At 46.9% G+C, this 23,206-nt stretch overlaps 1 protein-coding gene and 1 non-coding gene across 3 annotated transcripts in view; both read left to right on the top strand.

Moving 5' to 3' along the window:
* rin (ras GTPase-activating protein-binding protein 2) overlaps positions 1–22,914 on the top strand; it is a 45,155-nt gene extending 22,241 nt beyond the window's left edge. For both annotated transcript variants that reach the window (XM_089582208.1, XM_089582209.1), the window contains exons 7-8: positions 7,898–7,957; positions 20,992–22,914. In XM_089582208.1, coding sequence (XP_089438334.1) covers positions 7,898–7,957; positions 20,992–21,246 — 315 coding nt within the window. In that variant the 3' untranslated portion in view covers positions 21,247–22,914. The remainder of the gene's footprint in view (positions 1–7,897; positions 7,958–20,991) is intronic.
* LOC149353010 (small nucleolar RNA SNORD16) lies at positions 7,553–7,652 on the top strand. The gene has a single exon (XR_016291957.1). It is a non-coding gene; the product is annotated as a small nucleolar RNA SNORD16 (small nucleolar RNA).
* Positions 22,915–23,206: the final 292 nt, after the last annotated feature.

Here is a 23,206-nt window from a genome sequence, read left to right as displayed (position 1 = left end):
CCTTGTAAAGTAGGGCGTACTGATAATTCCCTGTTCCTGATGCAGCTGCGTTTATACAGGGTGCGCACAGGTCCTTAAAACCCTTGAATATGAAAACCTAATTTTCAAGGTCCTTGAAAGTATTTGATATTTTTTTAACCCGTGAAAGTCCTTGAAAACTTTTGTTCTAAAGACGGAAGTCTCGATTTACGCTAAAAAAAGCTCGCAAAACTCTTGCCAAATATATGATTGCTTATTTTCTCGGCATGTATACTCCTACTTGACGTTTAAAAAAAATTTTCTGAAAATTCACAAGTTTCGTGGATGTGGGTTATGGCTGTCCACATTGAGGTGATGTTATCGCCCGTTCAGAAAGGTGCGGTATCGCCATCACCGACCGTTCGGGTTGTTTTGCATTCCTTGTGCGTTGGCATTTGACTAGACGCGAAGAGTTCACACAGACAAACTTTCAGATAGACCTCTGCATGTGAATGCAGCAGTTCTGCAGTGCGAAAGAATGCGTGGAAAGTAAATTTCAAAGCGTGTGGCTGGGCCACAGCATTTACAAGGACTGGGTGGCACCGGATGCAACGAATCTGCACAGAGTGAAGTGCAAATCATATGGGAAATTCTTCGACCTGTTTGCCATGGGAGAGTCTACTTTGAAAAGCTATATGAAGAGTGGGAAGCACAGCGCAAGTATGAATAGAGCAGTGACGGGTTCAGTGCGCGATTATTTTACTGCTAGCACGAACGTGCGAGGCGTCAATACACCGTCACGGTCATCTGACGTCGACAGCGCATGCAAGGTCAACGAGCTGGTGACAGATGCGGAAATTTTGTGGACACTGAAGTTAGTCTCATCACACTGCTCCTGCAGATTGTCATCCGAAACAGGCGAACTGTTCAATCTCATGTTTCCTGATAGTGAGATTGCTAAAGGCTTTTTTTGTGCTTATGTGACTTGTCGCGGCCTCCAAACTTTTTTTTTCTTTCATCGCTGCAGCAAGATGTAGACCGGTGTGAAAGCTTTGTCATACTTTTTGATGAGTCTACGAACGAGTGCCTGCAGGAGCAAATAGCTATACACATAAGATTTTGGGACTCTACACACTTATACCGCTCATGTTTTACTAAATGTAGCTCCTTTCTTGTCGTTTAGTCAGTGCCAGCTTGCTTCTACCACATCCCCTGCTTCACTTGAAGTTTGGCACTGAAGATTGCAAGAATCGGCACTGTGTGGGAAAGTTTGTGCCATTGTCATTTTGATGCGTGCATTTAGGCATTGGTTCAGGTGTCACTCATTATCATCGCTGTTTTATTTTCAAGTGGGTAAACAATCACCTAGTAGGGTAGAGTGACCGCTTATTTTGTGCTGCATGCACACGTGCTGGCCTGGAGCAATTTCTGTGGCACTGCAAACTTGTTCATGCCACTATTCACAGCTGTGTTACAGCGCCTGGCACAGTTGCCAATGTTGATTTTTCTAGCCTCTAGTGTTACATTTTAAACGAGTCGAAATATCGTACAGTTAAAACTCTATTTAACGAAGTTGAGGGGAGCCGTGAATTATTTCATTAAATCGAGAACTTCGTTAAATTGAATGAGGCATTTCTTGGGCACATAATTCGGTACATTCGATTATATGGTATGGCGGCATCCAGAAAGCTACCGCAGCATCATATTTGTGAAGCGTAAATGCTCCCAAAATGAAACTGCGGACCGCGGAAACGACTGGCGCCGCTAACGCGTATGAAAAGAAACAACAAAAATTCTTACTCAGCCCGAGGGGACTACAAATTTATTTTCCGCCAAAGAAGTCGGTGATCTTTGCCTGCGTGCGCTTTGTGAGCAACGGCCGCACCGATTTCTCGTAGGTCTGAAGTGCGTCCAGCGCGTCTTCTGTCCCCTCGTGTGCACCGGCAAAATGTCGCAGCAGATCGAGAGCATCCATCACCTGACCTGGTGTCGGCACGGGAGCTTCGGCACCTGCAGGGTCGTCGGCAGCGCCTTCAGCCGTCACTCCCTCCACGCTTCCTACAAGCCGCAACATATCGGCATCAGTCAAAACTTCCGTTGTGACTGCGTTTGCGTCGGCGTTCACGTAGTCTGAGAAACTTATGCCTGTGGGCACTTCATCCACTGAGCGAAGGTGTTCCCAGGCATCTTCATCCTCATGCAAGGCGCTCGCGCAGTCCGGACCAGCTTCGGCAGTTTCAGGGCCTAGTGTACCGAAACCGGCAGTCCTGAAGCAGTTGACAATTATCGACGGCCTCAATGCTCTCCAAGCCGCCGCCACCATCTCAACCGCCATAAAAATATCTATTTTCGTCTCGCGCTTCAGCTCCAGGTTGAGGAGAACTCTGTCGACGACTCGACGCTTGTATGCGCACTTCACGCTATTAATTATCCCTTGATCCAGGGGCTGAACCACGGACGTTGCGTTTGGGGGGAAGTAGCTGAGCTCCACGCTGGTCAGCTCGACCTCTGCAACGTAGTGGGCCGTGCAGTTATCCAGCAACAGGCACACTTTCCTTTTCTGGCGACACATGTCGCTGTCAAATTCCTTCAGCCATGTAGCGAAAATGGCACGTGACATCCAAGCCTTTGAATTGGCAACGTACTTCACAGGAAGCTTTTTGGTGCCTTTAAAACAGTGCGGCCTCGCACTCTTTCCGATGACAAGCGGGTCTCGTTTGTCGGTGCCGTCCATGTTGACGCACAGCAAAAGATTCAGTCTTTGTTTGCTGTGTTTGCTGCCGTGGCACGCCTGCCCCTTCAGGGCGAGTGTTTTTTTAGGCAGCATTTGGTAGAATAGACCGCTCTCGTCGCTGTTGTAGACGTTGCTGGGGGCATATTTTCCCAGAATGTCGGGCACGTTTTCAGACTGCCAGTCGCCGACTACAGCCATGCTTACGCTGCTCGCTTCACCGCTGAGCACTTTCCCGACGATGCCGTGTCGTTCTTTGAAGCGCGACAGCCAGCCGGGACTTGCCTTGAACTCGTTGTCGCCCAGCAAGCACGCGAAAGAGCGAGCTTTTTGTTGGAGCAGGTCTCCACTCACGGGAATATTCTTCGCCCGCAAATCCATAAACCAGGCGAAGAGGACCTCTTCCCTTTTGCTTTGAGGAGTAGTCTACAGCGTTTCTTTGTGCGAGAGATTCCCCGACGATGTGGCGCGGAGGATGTCATCTTTCCCTTTCATTATTGCGGAGAGAGTACTCGCTGGAATGCCATGTGCGGCAGCCACGTCACATTTCTTCTGTCCACTTGTCACAGCACAAATTATGTCCGCTTTCTCGTCCAGGGTAAGCCTTTTTCGTTTCTTGCAGGGCTCCATCTGCTAGTCGGGAGGGTTAGCGGCGCGCTAGCTCGCACACACCACGTCCGCGTTCACGATAGCAAGGCTAGACTGATGGAGGCCTAACAAGCTGAGTTTGACAAAGACGTGCTTTCAAAGGCACGGGGAAATATCCGCACAAGAGCGAACACAAGAGCACAACACACACACACACAAAAAAAAACACAAACTGCAACAGCGCCATCTATGAAATGTGGCACGAAACTTTTTTACTGCTGGCGCCATCTCGTGAGCTCGACTGAAAATTAAAACTCGTTTTGTGCCGCGCAGTTTGAAAAAAGCGGCGGGCCGAAGATGCTCCGCGCTGTTACCGCTGACTCGCAATCAATAAATTTTGGGGTGCTGTCTACAAAATAGACCAAAAATTAACACTTTTTCACCTTTATTTCTCGAAAAAAGGTTCGTTAAATCGGGACAGATCACGGAATCGGTTTCGTTATTTCGGGTTAGTCAAAGCATTGAACCCTATGGGCGTCTGAGGGGGAATTAGGATACCTTCGTTAAATCGGGTTTCGTTAAATCGAGTTTTGACTGTATTTACTTGCTTAATATGTGCACTTTTTTTTCCCCCCTGAAATTAAGGCTTCAAAAAGGGGCTGTACAAATTACGCAGAGATTTTGCAAACACATCCTAAAAAACTACAGAGGTCATAGCATACATTGTATATGGTATATTGCTGTGTATAAGTCTACCCCACAACTCCTTGCGCCCTTGCTTGCCAGAAAATGGTAGAATAAACTGTAATTGGCACATATGGTCGTTTGAGTGCACTGTAGTATGCCGCATCTTGAGCAATCAAGGTCTTGAGTGGACTGAGTGCGCATGGCCATGATTTGCTGATGAAGTGATGAAAGCTGTTCTTTGTGGTCGGGCGGCTTGCTTGAGCAACAGTGGCATATGCCAGCTGGAAAAAAAAAAAATCTGCCCCATCTATTTTGTTCAAGTTCATATCAAAGTGTTTACGTCCAATCGACTGTGTGCCACCGGAGAGTTACTGAATGCACGATATTAGTTCCTTTTCTGATCAGACAAGTGGTCTGGTCCATATCACTGAAAACAAATGACCAATAAAGCTTTGTGAATAATCAGCACATGAAGTGAAAGCTGTAAATGGACCGGCGTGCTTACACATGACTCCTAACATTGCATTGGTACTATTAAAATGTTTGTGCTCAGAGAAAAAGAATAGTGAGCGAGAAGCTGAAATGTATGGCTGGTTCCTGCGTGCATCGTACAGTAGAATCTCTCTACGGATCTCGCAGGGCCACGAAAAATATCTATCATCCAAAGCTAACAAAATCTGTGTGCAGAAGCACCGAAAATGCATTTACGCAGATATGTTTACTGCTGATGGGATTTATTTACGGCCATGTGCCACTGCTCGCGGTATGTACGACGTGACTGGCGATTGCGATGTCTGTGCGTGCAGGTCGCGTGCCACTGCACACCACTCGTGGTATGCACCACATGACTGACGATCGCGATGTCTGTATGTGCGAGCTGTGCGCCAGCAGTCGCGGCTCACACGCTTTGTTGTATCAGCCGTAGTGGTGCGGGGAGAATGTTCGGAACATCCAAAATTCTGCCCATAGTGCGCAGTGCACTCTGGCCAGCGAGTTTCGCAAATTCGTAGCAGCCGTGATTCGTATCATCGAGATGCTACAGTAGTGTCCTTGAAAAATGCATAGCGTAGCGCAACAGTGTATTGGCATTTCACTTTTCACACGAAGAGCCTAGCAGTGGTTTCGTTTTCTCGACTGAACCAGCATGGCAGGCCTAGTTCTTTTAAGAGATGGTGCTGCGCATTTCGCACATCGTCTGTTTACTTCCACAAATCCTTGAACGGTGAAGCACACAGAAAACCTGATATTGACATCCGTGGATCTCATGCATAGAGTGCCACTCCAAACCATTAGCCAATGCATTATTACTGTCAGTTGAGCGCCAGGTCTTAATAACTTAAAAACGCGTGACATTTGTCACTAAGCTGATCTAAACTAGTAAAGTGTTTTATTCCATGTGGTTAACTCGCGTCGGTACTTTCATTGCATTATGTATGTCAAGAATTCGGCGGTGCTGAGCTAATTCATCATAAAGGTGTGTTTCGCAGCCTAAATCCGGAGTGTAATCGGGGTTGCACTCCGGTTTGAAAAATGCCTGTCCTGTGTACGAATCGCACCCCATAAAAATCGCAAAAAAAAAAAAAATGTGCAGCCTTCACACGAGTATATATGGTCACCGGGAGTCCGCCTCTACAGTGCACTTCATAACCTGTGTGTTGCTTCAGGATGTTAACCTTACAATTAATAATTTTCGAAAGAAGGTATGAGCAAAAGCTTCATGTTCAGTATTTGGCAGTTACTGTGCATGGTTTTTTTTGTTTTTTTTCCCATTAGTCCTTTACAACGGTGCTCATTTGAAGTTTTGGGAGGCACTCTGAAGTAGCAGAGGTACAATGAATGACAGTACAGTCGCTGACCAGTTTTTTGGACTAGGCGGGACCCAGAAAATGGCCCAAATAATCGAACAGCCCAAAAAATTCATGAAGTTAAAAATATAATCTTTCTGTCAAAAACCAGCTTCAAAACTTTCGAACTTCGCCGCTTCCCCACGTTCCGCTTGCTAGCGATAATGAGCCACAGTCATGCTTTCGTCATGTCCGCACCACCTCGCGTCACGACAGTCTCCCTACATCACGATACCAGACAGTGTGACGCGGCTGCAGGTCATGTCGTGTATGCACCACGCAAAGCTAGAGCAGCCTGTTTCCATGGGCAACAACACTCACGAAGATCAGATTGAGAGAGGTAATCCGTGGGAAGACACAAGCACCTCCGAATGCACGCTTCCCCAGCACTGCGGGTCGCGCCGTCCAAGCTGTGGCGGGCGCTGCAGCTGCCCCGTCTTGAACACGATCGCGCACTTTGTACGCCTTCTTGATGGCAATGATGAAGTGTGCCAACATCTGAAGTGGCGGCCATGAAGAACAAGTAGCTAAACCTATCCAAGCTAGCCCGTCGGATTTACCGTATTTACTCGAATGTAACGCGAGTTTTTTCCAAGATTTATTCCGCTTAAAAGTCTACCCTCGCGTTATAATCGAATACTGCACTTCGAATGGCCTAAAGCAGTGCCGCGGTGCAGCCATTTCGAAGCTATCAGCTCGGTTTCGGTTTCCGCAGTTTTGCTATCTTATGTTGGCAACATGGGTACCAGGGAAGCCAAATTAGGCCAAATCCCCATCCATCCAAAGCCAAAGCGTTCTTTGTGTTCGTTGCAATCTTGCGCTCAACGTGTGGTGTTCTTGTGGCGTCTTTCGCGGTGTTGATTCAGTCAATTCAGTGCACACGATGGCAACGCGTCGTGCTCAGTACGACGCTCGTGTTAAGAGAAAAGCGATTTTGTTAGCTGAAGAGCTCGGGAGGTCATGACATCCATGACATCGTCTGGGAGGTCGACAGCGAAAAGGAGGACTCTGTTTCCGAGAACTCCGAGTCCGAAAGCGAGAAAGATGAATAAACATGTTGGCCACGATGTTCATTAAAGGTACTTTGTTTTGCGTCTGTAAGCCTCGCGTTATATTCGTGGTTTTATTTTTTTCCCACTGGGCAGCATGTAAAATCACCCCTCGCGTTACATTCGCGGTCGCGTTACATTCGAGTAAATACGGTACTCTGTTTCAATCCAAGATGGCTCCTTTCACAGCGGTGCAGAACCGGTCTGTTGTGACAGCGATGCTCGCTCGCGTCTATATTAAATTGAAAAACAAATTTTCGGTTGAAAAAAAACTTATCTCCACAGTATTTCTTGCGAATATTTTAGTCAGAAAAATCGACCCTTAGGACTCCACAGGTTCCATAATATTGGTCGTGAAACTGTACTCATTGCTATGCGATGCATGCCTGTTCCTCGGCGATCTTCGAAATATTGCACAATCCTAATTATTGGAGTCTGAAAAATCAGTCTGCTACTGTAGTTTGGGTTACTCAAAGGACCCTGAATTTGAAGGGCTATTGGCTACACCGGCTTCATAGCTATGTGACTCGAATGTACACAGCAATAGCTGGTGGCATTAAAACTGGCACAAAACTGGTTTCTGATTAACTTGAGTCTACAACTTCGTGAAATTGCATTGGAGAGTTGCATTTTGTGGATGTGCGTCATTAGCAGTGTAAATTTACCATGGCTGCACTGATAACAGCGTTGTAGCTTTCCATGATGATGTAATTTGCGCCTTAGGTCTTGCAGACGGACAAATGCCTGTTGTCTCTAATGTCTGCCTGACTACTGGTGAAAATAATTCTCTGAGAAAGCTACAGCACTTGTTGCTTGTTCTGTCAAGGTCTTCCCAGCTGCAAAATGTTAATGCTGCGGGGGAAAAAAAAAAAGAAAGTGGAAAAGTTTGAAATTGATAAGGGTAGCGGGCGAGTTGGGCTTATATTTGATTTAATACATCATATTTTGTAGTTCTCACGCATTCACAGTGGCATCGGAATGTTGCACTTTCCTTTTGCATTTTTAGGTTACTGAGGCAGTTGTGTTCTTACTTTTTCCAGAACTGTGGCTTTGTCATCTTCGAAAGTCCTGAAGCAGTTCAAGCACTACTACAAAGAGTGGTGAGTGTTATTGCAGACTGTTGTGTGTGTACCTTTTAATTATGCATTAATCTCTTCGGAACACTATTTTTTTATGCCTTTAGCTGTTAATGCAGATCATGGAAAAGCTGAGCCAGCAAAGAGATGATTGTTCTGGTAAAATTCAGAAGCAGCAAGGTTTGGGCTAACTACACATTGTAAAATTGAAAAAGCACTTAAAAAGACAAGGACTCAACAAGACTGGCATATGGTGTGCTTACTCCGAAGCAATTTTATTCATGTCAGGAAGTGGCATGTATGTTCTTGGTGCTGCCTTACGCAGTGCTTCTTTAATGAGATATGGTAGAATTTTTTTCCCCGTTTTTCCTCAGGTTGTCTAGGACAGTTCAATAAAAGATTAAAGTGTGCGTGGAAGTCCACCTTTCACTAGGCCAGTCTACTGTGTCTAGTCCACTTAGTGCAAACGTCAGGATAGTATGAACATTATGCAACGGTCATGCTTATTACAAGTCGGTGCAGTTGCAAGTTCTTTTGCAAAACCTCGTTACTCAGAAGTCATTAGGAGCGCAAAAAAAAAAAATGGAATCAAGGCATAGGTTCATTGTGGGAACACGCTACATTTGTTGGACAAACTTCGCCATTACTTAAGCAGGGGTTCTCAATTTTTTTAGCCTCTGGGAACACCAGGTACTGAGGTAGCCCACCTGTTTTGGGTTTTATTAGGCATGTGCGAATAGTGGTTTTTTGGTTCGAAGCGAATAAAGTCTTGAGCTCACCGAAAACTGCTGCAGATATAACGAACGCTCGCTTAATTCAAATGAATGCAATGCTATTGTCAGAATATGCACTAAGGCAACAGCGATTCGTCTCAGATGCAACAAACAGCTTTGGCCGCACTACTCGGTTATAGTGAACGAGGAGGTGCAGTAAACTCCCCTCGAAGTTCAAGAGGTCGCGCTTTCAGCAAGCGCGGAGATCAAAGAGCATGTCTCACCTTTGCGACACCGCCCCGGAAAGATGTCAGCTCAAAAATGCAATAAAAAGGTGTCATTGAAACGGTAAATAACTGCCAACCAAACGCGCCACGGTGGACTACAAGGGGAATCATTGTCTATGTGTAAGGGCAATCTCATTGTCTTTGCCAGCTGGGCAAAGCATCCGAAGTGAAAGAAGAGAAGCGCGATGGGCGCGTGACAGGGCCATCGTCAAAAGTGACGCTACTGCCCGTTAGGGCGCCTCGATCCAGCTTCTTTTCGAAAGAAGCTGCATCGAGGCACCTTACTGCCCATGGTTGTGGATCAATTAAGAGCAGCGATCTGGGAAGTTTTAATGCCTTGCTGGCCATGCTGGTTGCGTGGTATGCGTCGCTGGCCCAGTCGGCTCCATGTTTTTTGCTGCTACCATGTGCATGGAAGCTCGGACAGTGCAGCTGATACATTCTGCGCCACGAGCGCTGCACTACTTTCATCTCTGCATGGGCCTTAGAACAATTTATGAAGCTCTGAAATTGCAAGTGATCTGACGCATGTAGATTTGTGGCAACGGGTTGTCGATGTATAGTTGGCCAGATGTCTCCTGGGATGACTACGTTCCAGCGGACCACAACGTCACAGACCCATGTGCTCTGACTAAGCCTTTGAACGTCAAATGCGAACACTCCTGTAATTAATGTGGCTGACTTGCCTCCAGCTGCCTTGAATGCTTCAACCACAATTGGTTATTGTCATCATCAGCCTGACTACACCCACTGCAGGGCAAAGCCTCTCCCAAGTCTCTCCAGTTAACCCTGTCCTTTGCCAGCTCCAGCCACTGTATCCCCACAAACTTCTTGATCTCATCTGCCCACCTAAAGTTCTGCCGCCCCGTGCTATGATTGCCTTCTCTTGGAATCCACTTTGTTACCCTTAAAACCAGCGATTAATTACAGTATAATCTCGTTACTACGAACCTCACATTAACGAATTTTTCATATGTACGAACTTTTTCAAAATCCCCGCCAAAATATCTATATTTTCAATGTAAAAATATTTCACTACTACGAATTTCAAAATACCGAACATTTCAGAATAACGAGCATAATTTATTTGCCCACCAATTATAAATGCACCTCATTATTACGAACTTACCCCGGAGAAGTGAGCCGACTCCCCGAGAGGCACACGCTAACTCTGCTAATCGCCAAGGGCAGGCATCCGATACAATCCAGTCCAATCCGAAGCCGCCTCGCAACCGGAAGTTGGCTCGTCTCTCCTCCTCCGTTTTTTTTTCTCCCACGGTGTGCCACGGCCGGTCTCGACGCGTGCGCTCTCTCCTCTCTCCTTAAGAGAGAGCGAGAGAGCGCACGCGTCGAGACCGGCCGTGGGTGTGCATGTGACTAGACTACCTCCGCGCTTTTCTTTTTTTTGTGTGCGGCCGCCGCGAACGCGAGGCCTAGTCGTTTCTCGCCGCTGCGTGTTGACTGTGCTGACGATGAATTCTGCGGGCGCCAGCGTCAAGATGAAGCGACGGCAGTTCACGCTTAAGGAAACACATCGTTTCGGAAGCGCCTAGTGCAGCGCTGTTAAACCTTCGGCTCGGACTCCCGACAGCCATAAATGTCCGCCAGGCTGCCGAAATGGTAACTGGGGTGTGGTGGAACGTAAAGGCCTCGACCATCAACAACTGCTGGAGGAAAGCTGGCCTGGTGAAATCGCCGCTTCACACAGAAGACTGCGATGACGCTGATAGCACGGATGACGACAGCGCAAAAGAGGTGCGGACTGAAGTCACTGCGAAACTCTCTGTAGACTCTTCTGTAACTTTTGCCGACTACGCCGAGTCGGAAAATGCTGCCCCTGACTGTAGAAGACATCGTGAGCAGCGTTCGCGAGTATGGAGAGCGCGGCAAAGAAAATGAACTGGACGACGATGCCGACTCGCCGCCTGCAGACCAAGCGGCCGAACCTGTGTCTAGTGCGGAGGTTCTTGCATCCATAGGCAAACTTTGCACATTCATCGGACGTTGTAGCGATGTGCCTGATTCTGTGCTCCAAAAAGTTGACGTTGAAGAGTTCGTCCTGGGGCGCCTGTGTCGCACCCGCCAGAATCACGGATTTCTTCAAATAAACGAGCGCTGAACCTCTCGTTTGCGTTCCTGTTTGAAAATTACATAGCTTGTCGTGTGCCCTTCCTGAAGGTACAGTATTTTCATTGTCCAGTAATACTACTACCTTTTTTCGCGAGTCTTTCGTTATTACGATATTTCAAAATAACGAACGATTATTCGCGACCCCGCGAAGTTCGTTGTATCGAGATTTCACTGTATGTCCAGTCCCTAAAGTTGATTGTTGGCAGTAAGCAGCAAGGGTTCAGCCGTGGAGAACATGGCCACCGTGAGAGCCTGGCAAGAGCCGCGGTAGGGTCTGCATTGAACAAGTTGGCGCGCACAACACAGTTGTTTAAGGAAATAAACGCCACTTTTGGCTGACCTAATATTTTTGGCTGTTCTACCGAGAGCCCGTTTGCTACGAACCTCTCGTGACATCGACTGTAGTAATTTTCGCCGAATAATTTCGGAGCAAATATTTTGAATACATCTGGAACACAAAAAAGGCTGGATGGGGCAATAAGCATTTAGAAATTCCATATTTTTCTAACACACAAGGCCACTACATAGAAAAAAAAAACGCATTGAAGCTTTGTTGCATCTATTGCATCTGTGTAGAGTTTGTGCAAAAATGGCCATTGGAAATTGGGGGAGCCAACCTGCATATGTGAGACCTATATGTGGGGCCTTCAACTGTTGCGTTAAGGCGGCGACTCCATGACACCTACTAGGTGTGCGCACCACGCGCCCAGCGCCACCCCACGTCAGGTGTTGGGAAAGGGCACCCATCTCCATGTGTCTCATGCTAGCTCCCCTTCGTGATCGCGCCGTTGCGCTTGTTTATCGAATTTCATGCGGAGTAGAGCGGCTGCGACAGTTGCAGTCGGCTCACTCGTTCCGCAGAAGTCAGGGGATCCACGCATCCTCTGGTTTGAGAGATTTAGTGCAGTGCGATCTGCTTCCGCAAGGTGCCGGTGCACACGTGCAGATCACCCTGAGGACACCACAAGGCGCCAAGCACCACCCAGCTGTTTACACACCTGCCCCCTAGCCAGCGTGTGTACACTGCCAGCGCGCGGAAATGGATTCCGCTATGATGCATGCCGCGCTGGTTGCGGTGCATGCGCATCACGGGTGGCGCAGCCGTAGACACCTGGCTGGTACAGATCAGGGTGCTGCACTCCTGCCTGCTCGCATCTGTTGCTGCAAGCATGCGTAGATTGGCTCTGGCATACACGCTGGAGCGCAGTCATGGGGCACAGAGTCTAGGCTTTGGTTGAACACGTGCCACAGTGCCATCCGAGAAGAGGTCCGCTGCACCAATACCACTCACAGCAGAAGTTCCAGAAACATTATTCGCTCAAGTAGAATACTTCGAATACCAAACATTCGGATCGAATAGATTAATTATTGCTTTACTATTCGACCGAGTATTCAAAATTATCGAATATTTGCATAAGCCTAGGTTTTGTCCCTTCTTTTCCAACCATGCAAACACATGGACCCTCAAGAAATGCCCAAATTCAATTAATAATGGCTGGCTGTGTAGTGGAACAGTCTGCAATTAGCAGTTACAGTGTAGTTAGTCCTAAAATAAAGGGGGTAAAGGAAGGAGGTTGGTTGGTGGGGTTGAGTCATGCATGTATTTAGGTGCTCGGGGAACCCCAAAAAGCCATGCCACTCCTTGTCTTGCCACTCTTGCGCAATGTGTTTTTCCCCACCTTCCATCCACGGGGTATAATTTTTCCGGTTCACTGAAATTTCGTACTCTTCACTTGCTGTTTGCCTTTGCAGTTAAGCCCCCTCCTGTATAATGCCACATGGGAAGAAACTCTAGTGCTACCACGTTGCAGACTGGAAAAAGCTGCGGAGACGCTTACAATTATGGTGCAATTCTGGGGACTGGTGCTGAATTCATGAGGCTGTTTATTTTTGTACCAGCCCACTAATCCACGGGCCACTGTGTAACATCAGTCCGCGACATGGCCAATCGCGTACGGTAGTGGCCTGCGGAGAAGTGAACTGGTGGCAGAGTAAACAGTCTCGTGGATTCGACCCCTGTTTCCGACATTCCCTATAGCATGCATGTATTAAAGCATAATGGAAGTGTTAAAAATCGCCGTTGTTGCGCAGTTTGTCATAAAAGGGGGTGACCATTGCCCACTCTTTCGCTAAAGAAATTTTACTCTCATGTGAACGTGTTCCTCAGTTTGGGGGTCGTTCGATAATTCCGCAATCAGTAATTCTGATGTTTTTTTTTTTTTCCGCACTCTTAAAGGGCCCCTGCCCACCCCATAATCCCAGACACTCTCTACCTCTCTTTTAGTGAGCCTCCTCTCCTTCCATTCCCTCCTCGAAATTTTTCTCTCCCGCTCCTCGTCGAGTAGGCTCGGCAAGGCAAAATCACCCCTTCCTTCTCCGGTGTAAGCCGGAGGCGTGGTGTCTGTGGAGTGCGTCACAGGGCGACGTCATGGCCCCGCCTTCAATAGAATTCTTTTCTTGGTTTTTGCATTTTCTCCGCACACTGAACGATCGAGAGGCGCGATCGGCTCGACCACCTAGACTTGTTAGCGAGCGCGTCCTTTCATACATCTGTTTGTCATTCCCAGTTAACGAGCCACCTTTTCATTTTCTTTTAGGCCTCCCCACCGTTTCACAAGCGGAGGGACGGAAGTCGGTTGTGTTCGAAACACACGGCGAAGCGCGGACCCGGCAACCGCCCGTTTGCTTTTCTCCATGCGTGTTTGTGTTCTGTTTGTTTGTGTCTTTTCTCCGCTCCAAAGCATATGTCATTCATTGGAGTCAAGGCGTACGCAAGATGCACGAAAGATAAGCGGTGTGTGTGCGGAGCGGTGAAGTGGGCGAGCGAGGGAAAGGCTCTGCTGCACTAGTAATTAAAACCTTGTTTTGGAGGGCTTGCATAGAAGAAAAAAATCTGAGAAGGGAGCGCGTACGCAGAGCGTCTCGTGAGGTGATCACGGCGGGGGGAGGGGGGGGGGGGGGGCGAACCAACTCCCTCAGTTTTACTATTTTTTACTTTTTATGGCTAGGGTTCAAGGCTGTCGCCGCACGCTCCCTCCGCAGTCTTTTTTTTTTTTTTTTTTGTTCCTTCATGCGGGTTTGTAGACATGAGCCAGAACAGAAGGCGCTGCGGAAAGCCTTGTGCAGACGACGCGACGCCAAGGCTACGCCCAACCTTCTCCCGTCAGTCAGAACGATGCACCAATGGAGTGGCTTTAGCGAAAGTAGCCCCCCTTGACGTCAGCGGGGTTCAGAGTAGTGGGCCGGGCCCGTTTTTGTTGAAGGAAAGAACGAGCGGGCTTTGATTTGAATTTTCGCAGCTTTTCGGGGCGCGCATGGCTCTAGTATTTTGCAGAGGTTATCTTCTATGCCTCATCTATGCAGTGGGCTTGTTTTTCAAAAATGTCCGGACCCTGGGCAGTGGCCCTTTAAGTTCTTTGCAGCAATATGGGAGGTAGAGACTGCCTCAGCCAGTCAGGAGAGTGTTAAAAGTTTTCCTCTGCGCCTCGTCATCCCAAATAGGAAGCATGCTGAGTAGGTGAAAACACGAGGCCTAGCGGCGTCAATGCCTTTCCACCACTGTAGGGTAGCGGCGCAAAGTCAGGAGGACTGTACAGTTGTATGCACAATGGACCTTCTTGTCCGAAAATAATATTTTTTGGGACTTACAAATTCTAGATGATGTGCGACTATTTTGCGTGCTCCCGGGGAAATCGTATAGAGATTCTAAAGTTGTTTTTAGCGCAGGTTCAAATGTGACTGCTTTAGTTTAGATGCTTTTGCTGGCTCATCACTGGACACTCAGCTCAAACCAAGAGTATGTTGTATCTTTGTTAAACATTGCTTTTAATTAACCTTGCAATCCACTAGCCCATTGAGTATGTCCTCAAGTAGTGATGCTGAAATTTTTCTTTGCCAAATCCTCTCTACGAGGGAAGTGGTGGGTTTTGTGTGCAAGGGCACTGGATGAGTGCTCTTGTAATGTGAGCTGCAGTGTTGCATGCAGTGAAGCTAAAGCTGCTAGCTATTCAGGGTCCCCTTCAATTCGTATTTGCCGAGTAATGCCATAGCTTTGCTTTCACCTGCTGCGCATCACTTTGTACTGGCAAGAGCTGGCTTTTGATGATGAGGTAATTTGCGTCTGAGGTCTTGCGGACAGACAGGTGCCTGCTGTCTAAATATCTGCCTGACCTTTGTTGATAGCATATCCCTGAGGAAGCCACACTTGCCTGAAAAACTACACTTTTAAGACTTGGGTCTCGTGCTTGCATGGCCGCTTGCCATTTTCTGCATTGACTATGCGATCTCTGCGCCTCTCCCACTGATGATAGACCAGCCAGTTTTAGCTAATTAGAGAAATGTATTTACTTTAAATGGTATGCTTTGTTAATACCAATTAAAGTTGGTAGGAGTACAGTGAGAAAAAAAAACTGAGTGCATAAAATAGTACTTTTGTTCGACTTGCCTGGTTGCTGGAAGTTTTTTGGAAAAACTGTTGTGCCATGAAGAAGGCTGCTTCCACATCCACAGCATTTACATTAAATGTCAATCTCTGTAAATATGAAGTGGTTTCTGGCTCCAGTGGGTAGTTATTTAACACTGTCACTGTAAAAAAAGACCAAAAATGATGCATATTATACCCCTGCCACATGGCAAATTTAATGTCATCCGATGAAAACAACATTAGGTATCGAATGAGTTTACTGAACTCATTCGCCAGCGATCATCGAGCTAATGTATTACCTCGACACTAGAGACTCGGCGAGAATATACACTGAAAATTGCAAAAGCGTCACAAGCATTGTAATATTACTGCGTCCATATAATTGGGTGGTCATTCATTTATATCTATAAAAATGCCAGATAGCATTGGAAAAAATAAAACTCACTCTTGCTACCAGCCAACCTGGGGTCCGGGCTCGCGTGGTCAACGTTGGCAACATGGCGGCACCCTGCCTGCTCGCTTTGGTCGAGGTCGACGCTGCATTTTTGACACGATAGCTTGCTCTAAATGGTTGTATTCACTTTTATTTTACGCATTCTCATCCCTCTGTAATGATACAGGTGAGAAATATTCATTACAGTAAAACCTCGTTAACCCGGATCTCACGGGACTGGGAAAAATGTCCGAGTTAACCGAGTTCCGGATTATCGAATGTACCAAGAAAACGAGAAACAAATGTACGCAGCATGAACATACCTTTATTGCTTGAAAAACTGCGTTATTTTCGTTTGTTTCGTCGCCGGAATCTGCGCTACAACTATCTTTCTCAACCCCATCAGGTGATGGTCCGCACGCTCACTGTCACGGGATTCTACGCAGAATTCCTCTAGAACGGCGAGAGCCTCGGTGGCCTCCCGCACAGTGCCACGTCGCGGCGGCTGGTCTAGATTTTCATCATCGGAACACTCATTCTCCTCCGCGCCGAGCACTTCCGATATGATGTCATTATTGGCCAGCTGCTGTTGCCGCTTCGCTGGGGGGGGCGGCCGCCATAACAGCAAAGCGTGAAGGCAGAGACAGCACGCACCAGAAGTCGAACGCAACGGGCACGAGTCCGCACACAACACGGCTTTTCGCACACTCTCAAAACAACACAGCTGCAGCGCAGGCGTAGCGTGGGTCGAATGGGCTGAGCAGCACGCACGTAGATCCGGTGACAAAGTAAGCCTAGCAAGCCGTTCCGTCGTCCTTTGCAACATTTAGTGGTTGCTGGATGGCTGAATGCTCAACCAGTGCGCTTGGTGGTGGCTAGCGCCACCTGGCCACTGATCGCTCTCTCACTATCATCATCACATCTCTCGCCTCCTGCGGCCGTTTCTCGTCTTGTTTCGGTTTGTGTGGCTCTCCTCGGCTGCGCCGGCTTCGTCGTCGGTTAGGGGTGTTTGAACATTCGGGCCGCCGAGTATGGACGTTTCGATAGTTCTCGCCGGGGTTGTCCGAGTTAACCGATACGCGGCTAAATGCTGCCGAGTTAACAAGCGTTTAACACCATTTAACTACACACATTTTTGCCGAGACCGCGGTGAGTGTCCGAGTTATCGAGATCCGGGTAAGCGAGGTTTTACTGTATTTTATTAGGTAAATTTTAGGATTTCTTGATGTTAAGCCTAACTATGTACGGCGTACTCTGTCGTCATAGCAACAACCTCTAGCGAAGTACAGTTGAACCCCTCAAGAACGAAATTCTCGCAGCAATGAAAAATTCTGGCGCCCCTGACAAACTTCCATAGAGTTCAATGCATTTGCCCCCTCTCTACAGCGAAGAGTTTTTGAAAAGCAGTCCCGCTTTAATGAAAGTTTGAGGTAGTGATCTGCAACATTTTTCGGCACGTCATCCAGCTGGGAATAGAGAAGTGGCAAAACTGCAGCAGCACACTCATCCGACAAGTCAGCTAACAATTTCTGTTACCAAGCATCGGCGCAGCCATTGCTGTTTACATTCTGTTGGTTCGATAATGATGATGATAGCAAGGAGGGTTTTTTTGTCGCTGTTCACTAAAAGCGGCTTTTTGCTAGTCCGTCTGTTGGCAACTATGCACGTGACGTTTCACGTGAGGACACCGCTGGCCAACACAGGCAGTTTTTTCCTCCTTGCTAGCCGTCAAAACTGCTCGCTACCACACTGTAGGGACCGGGCGGCCGTTCTATGGCACCACCGTCGCCTTGGCGGAACAGCGTGGCCAGTTGCACTCGGCGAGAATGGCTGTACCTGTTGTTTTGCAGTGCGACTTTCAAAGCTGAAATATTTTTGCGCAGTTTTTTTCGATCAGGCAACCTCGAAAAAGGCAAGAGCTTTTACGAGGCAAGCCATGTGCACAACATGCGCGAGTGTCAATGTGTGGTCACACACATATTCGGTTAGTGCATACCACAGACAAAGCTGAATGCGCCAAGCTACGATATTAACCTGGAAATAAGCGTAACTTCATTCCTTCGGGTGACCGTTGTAATACACAAAACGCATTTTACATGTTGTTTTACTGCCTGGATGCAGTTGGACGTATCAAGGAAGATAACTGCAGCAAAATGCTCCTGCAAAGCCGGCGTGGACGACCGATGCAAGCATGCCGCGGCGCTCGCATGAGCGCCAATCGAAGTTAGCGGGTGCCTTCTAAGAATATTTACTCGAAAGGGAAAAAGACTGGGCTCATGGGACGATGATACATAACCTCATTACTTATGGCAGAATCGAGGCGAGTTTTATGGTAATACGAGGGTGTTCACAACAGCCACCGGAATGCGTATCTAGGATAAACACCGCTTGAACAGTGAGCAATTGCTTCATGCGGAAAGGCAGTGCTTTATGGCTGAATTGGAGGAGGGAAGCGCGGTGCCAAACTTCACTTGCTGTTCCTTGAACAAAAATTCCAAGGGTGCACTCAAGTCTGCCTAGGTGTAGTAATGTGAAAGCATTTCTCTTACTCCTGCCGATTATGTTGCTGCTTGTTCGTTATTTTGTGCCTTTGCTGTTTCTAAGTCGTGTTTTCTTTCTAACTTCGGTTTTACCGCATCCGAAGACGTGGGTCCCGTTGCTAGAGCATCTAGTAAGCACACCAAAGTAGTAATTAATTAGATAATTTAGATAAGTAATTTACCTGATCAGCAGTTCAATTAAATTGCTGCTGAATCTAAGAATTCTCCAATTGGGCTAATTAATTTGGTCAATAATTTAATTATCCAGTTAACCATTTGGTGAGTAAACTGAATGTAATGCAACTTAATTGTTTATTTAATTAAATGTGATTAACCAATTCACAGGTTCGATGACGCATGCAATATTCTCCAGCTGGCTGGAAGCCTTGATGCGGATATGCGGAAGCAGGGCAAATCTGTCTCCCTCTTTTTGGATAACTGCAGTGCCAACCACATCGAAGACGTGTTTTCTTTCTCTTTTTTTTTTCTTTCTCTCACGTCGTTTTGGTGCCGCTGAGCCATTTCCTTCGCTTCCGTCCACACGATCTGTTCTTCCAGTGCACGGAAACTGCGTGCATGTCACGTGCCATTCACTGTTTCGTGCAGTAAAGCCTTTGCACACGCAGCGGCATTGCTTATGATGGGTGTGACGCAGAAGAGCTCCACCATGTCTTCCCGTGAAGGGTGCAGGAGGGTCTTATGGTTTTGGGGCAGTTATGCTCCCGACAGTGTGCATGCAGTAAAGCAGTGATGGAAACATGAAAAAATAGTTATTGCTGCACTGTTCTTATCTTAACATCTGGCAACCATTGCCCAGTCTTTCACCGATTAAATTTACCGTGATGTTCCTGACAAATTTTTATGGTTCCTTGAAATTCAAATTAGCGAGCTTTTGCTGTACTAGCCTCGGCTCGACATTAGATACACAGACGCCGTTCGAGAGGCAAGTGTCCAGATTTCCACCATTGACTTCAGAGTCGTTCTTTCATTATTACGATATTTCGGTATAATGAATTATTATTGGCAGTACCGTGAAGTTCCCTGTAAGGCGACTTCGCTACATTGTGTGTTAGTGCGTGAGAAACGTGGACAGGAGATGACGCTGTCATGATGTACCAACAAAAGAGCAGTTTGCAGCTCATTCTCTCCAAGATGAGTTTGGATGAGGAGTTTAGTCCTGGGCTTTGTGGGGCCTTAAAGGGACCGACCGCTGACCGAGACATGAGGTTATGATGGAAATGAAAAGATTGTGCCTATATTGTAAGAGTTGAGCACTGCAGTGATTAAGAAAAAAAGATTTCTAAATTTAATTCGACATTGAAAACCTTATAAAAACCCATCTTGCGGTGAAACCCACCATTATCAGTGTAGCCACGCACAGGACCACATCTATCACTCATTTGTTTAAAGTGCACAGTGTTCTTTTTTTTTTTAAGTGTTCATGTTTATTATAGTTTACACTCTCTCTAGTGCGCCCTTCGATGAAAAGCAAAGCTCCCTTTGCATCGTCAACCATGCGCTTTCAGCTTTTGTAACTGGATGGTGCAACAGTGTTTTAAATTTCTTGAATGGAGCGGCAACCACGGTCTACTAAAACATTCGTCGATAAGGCATACATCACTGTGCCATACCAGCTTTGGGTGTATAAACTAAAACTGATGCTACTCTATACTAAAAATATCTTATTACTGTCTGGCGGGAGAGATTTGTATTAGTTCTGGGTACAGCACTTTTGCCGACGTGCAGTCGCCATCACGCTTGCTAATTAAGGTTTCCAGCACTGGGATGTATGAAAATGGGTGCATGCACTTATTTAAAAATTTGTTGTAAAAACTTTGTACAGTGTTTTCAACAACCACCGTTGCAGAATCTAATAGCTTTGACAGCAAGTTTTCCGTTTTGCCCAAAAAATTGGGTCCTTGAAGGGGCTCTAACCATGTAGCGGTATGACTGGGATGTCATCTGAAGGACGCGGGGGCAGTTTCTCATCTGGAAGTCCCCGTGGTGGTGCTGCAGACTGCCTGCACACTGCCTCATGAATATGGTCTAGCAAGAATTTTTCGAATGCACTTTGTAGAAGCAGAGTTACCGTAGTCAGAATTTGAATTTCAGCATCTTCACGCCTTTCCCTCTCCTCTCGTCACTTTTTTCACGCTGACTCGCTGGCCCCACGTCCGGGAGCGGAGCTACGCGTTCATGGTAGCTGCCTGACGTCTGAAAGAATCTAACAAATAGCCACCTGTGAACTTGGATACGCCGGTGCGAGTGACTGAGGAGGGCACAAGCATGAAAAAGTCTCCAGGAAGGGCTCACCAACTTTCGCGCGTGATTGTGGGTTCTCTGCTGCGTGTAGAAGTGCATTATTCGGCTCGGGTTTTCACGACAACATGATGCATTGATTGAGCAAGTTGGTGTGCTCTCCTTGGAAGGTGTTTCAGAGACCCCTTAAAATTTAGTGTTCAGTCCCTTTAAGGGACTGGGGTTATTCTACACTGTCTGCTGGCGGTGTCTGAGCCTGCTTTTTTCTTGCAGGCTGCGGAACCGATTTTCATCAACAACACTCGTGTGAACGTTGAAGAGAAGAAGACCAAGCAGAAGCTTGCCACAGAAGGACGCGGGGGCAGTTTCTCATCTGGAAGTCCCCGTGGTGGTGCTGCAGGCGGCCTCATGCAGAGGGGACCCCCTGGAGGGCGTACTAATGGAGCTGGTGGGCGCGGGGGCGCTTTCTCGCGGGGTGGCGGTCGTAACCCTCCTGGTGGTGGTGGCCTTGGCATCAGGCACAACTAGCCCTACCACGGCAGACACGCAGCTGCCCTCACCAAGCTGAACTCCCAGGGCACCTTCCTGCTCCTGTTGGACTGTCCCTTGACTGTCACCCCCCTGGGGAGGCGCGGGCATCTGCACAACCTATCACTCTATTGTCCCCTCATCTTGTTATTTCTTGCCTCTCACCCCACCACACTCGCCTTTTTTGTTGTTCTGCCACTGTCATTGGTAGTAGTATATGTTTACATCTGTTGTCCCTCTTTGTTAGCAGGTAGCCTTGTTTTGTGCATGCCACAGAGAAAGACGAGTGCATCTTGTTTTTATTTTGCAGTAGGTGGCCTCTTTTTTTTTTTTTGCATCTGTGCATTTGTTTCTTTTTTACCAGTAGGCTTTTTTTTTCTTTGCTTAAGTTGTGCCTCTTGCCATCTGAAAGAGTAGCCAAGCTAACTCTTATCAGTTCACTGCTGCAGTTTATCAGCTTTTATTTTGAATGGTGGGGTGGGAGGCTATAGCAAGAGAAGAGAATCCAGGGATATGCCTAGCTGCTGCAGGACGGTGCTGGGAAAAGGGAGCTCCGAGTGGAAACGGAAGCGTTGCTCTTTACCTATGGTGACAAAACAATGATGACAGAACTTTAAACCCTGCATCTGACTTGGCTGAGCCAGGGAAGATTTGTGACATATGCTGGCACAACAAAGAAAATTGTGCATGCTGGGCTGCACCAGATTCGCAGCCAAAGAAGGGTGAACACTGGAAATGGAAGCTGTGCCGGCCCCCATTCATTCATACAGTACTGCTGTTATTTTTTGTTAGGTTTTTGTATGTATGTATGTGGCTCGTGTACGATGTCCTTTTGTAAGGAAAAGGAGAAATACCAAAAAAATGAGCTAAAGTAAAAAAGAGACAAATTTTCAGAAGATTAAAAATGGTCAGCCTGCCCCTCCTCTCTCCCTCTGTCTTGTGCTTTTTTTTTTTTTTTTAGAAACCTATTTAATTTTTGTGGCCTCCTGTATATAAGTGAATGGTTGCAACCTATAGGCCCCACATCTGTGCTTTTGTCAACAATTTTAAATGAATTAGGAGTGGAGGAGTGCGGCATCTGTGTTGACACCGATTCCTAGTGGCTTCTCTAGGAATTGAATTCAGCCCTTCTCCCCCTCCCTCCCTCAGCTTAGCAAGGTTCCCTCTGCATAGCAAAGTGTTTCCCTGCACAGTGAGGTCACTTTCATCACTCTAATCACATGCAACGGATAATTGCAGTATATTTTATTTGGGTGGACAAGTGTCCTTTATTGTTTCTCCCCGATTGCCTAAAACGGCCGCTGCTGGAGAGTAACTTCATGCCACCTTTTTTGCAGTGTTGTAAATACTGTGGGATATTCTCAGACTGCCACATGTACACAATCTGGTTTTTTTTTTTTTTTTTGCAACTACCAGTCAGAATTTTTTTTTTTCGTTGCCATTTATTATTTTATCACTGTTTTGCCTGACCAAACTATTGTGCTGCAGTTATAGAATTGTCTTTTTCCTCCTTGCAATTCATCGTCATTTGCTGTTTTTATATAATGGTGGAATCATTAACCCATAGCCGTAACTTAAAAACAAAGGCCCATCTAGTGAAAAAAAAAAAAGAAACGAAGGTAAATAAAAGGTGAAGCAAGGTGGTCACTTTAGACCTTGTTGCTTGAAGTTGTGTGTGCATTTTCGAGTTCTTTAGTGGTGCTTTTCTCCTAATCTGAAAACCATGTGTCATCACTTTTCAAGACTCCTGGCTTTGCTCAGTTCTTAGTGAATGTTATAAAAACATGTTTTATAGAAAGGAATCTAGAACGAAGTTCAGAACTCAAATACACTCAAGTAAGAGGTATCTCATGGACACAATGCTTGCATTTCCTAAGCTTCACATGCAGTAATGGTGGAGCAGTCGTGGTGTGCAGATTAGGAGTTGTTGTGGCCTCGCCTGCTTCGGGCTGAGCGTCTC

This window comes from Amblyomma mixtum, chromosome 3, assembly GCF_055824585.1.
Source record: "Amblyomma mixtum isolate Tamu chromosome 3, ASM5582458v1, whole genome shotgun sequence".
In the NCBI taxonomy this organism is placed as follows: domain Eukaryota; kingdom Metazoa; phylum Arthropoda; class Arachnida; order Ixodida; family Ixodidae; genus Amblyomma; species Amblyomma mixtum.
Note: the sequence above shows the minus strand (reverse complement) of the source record. Positions and strands in the feature narration are given on the sequence as shown.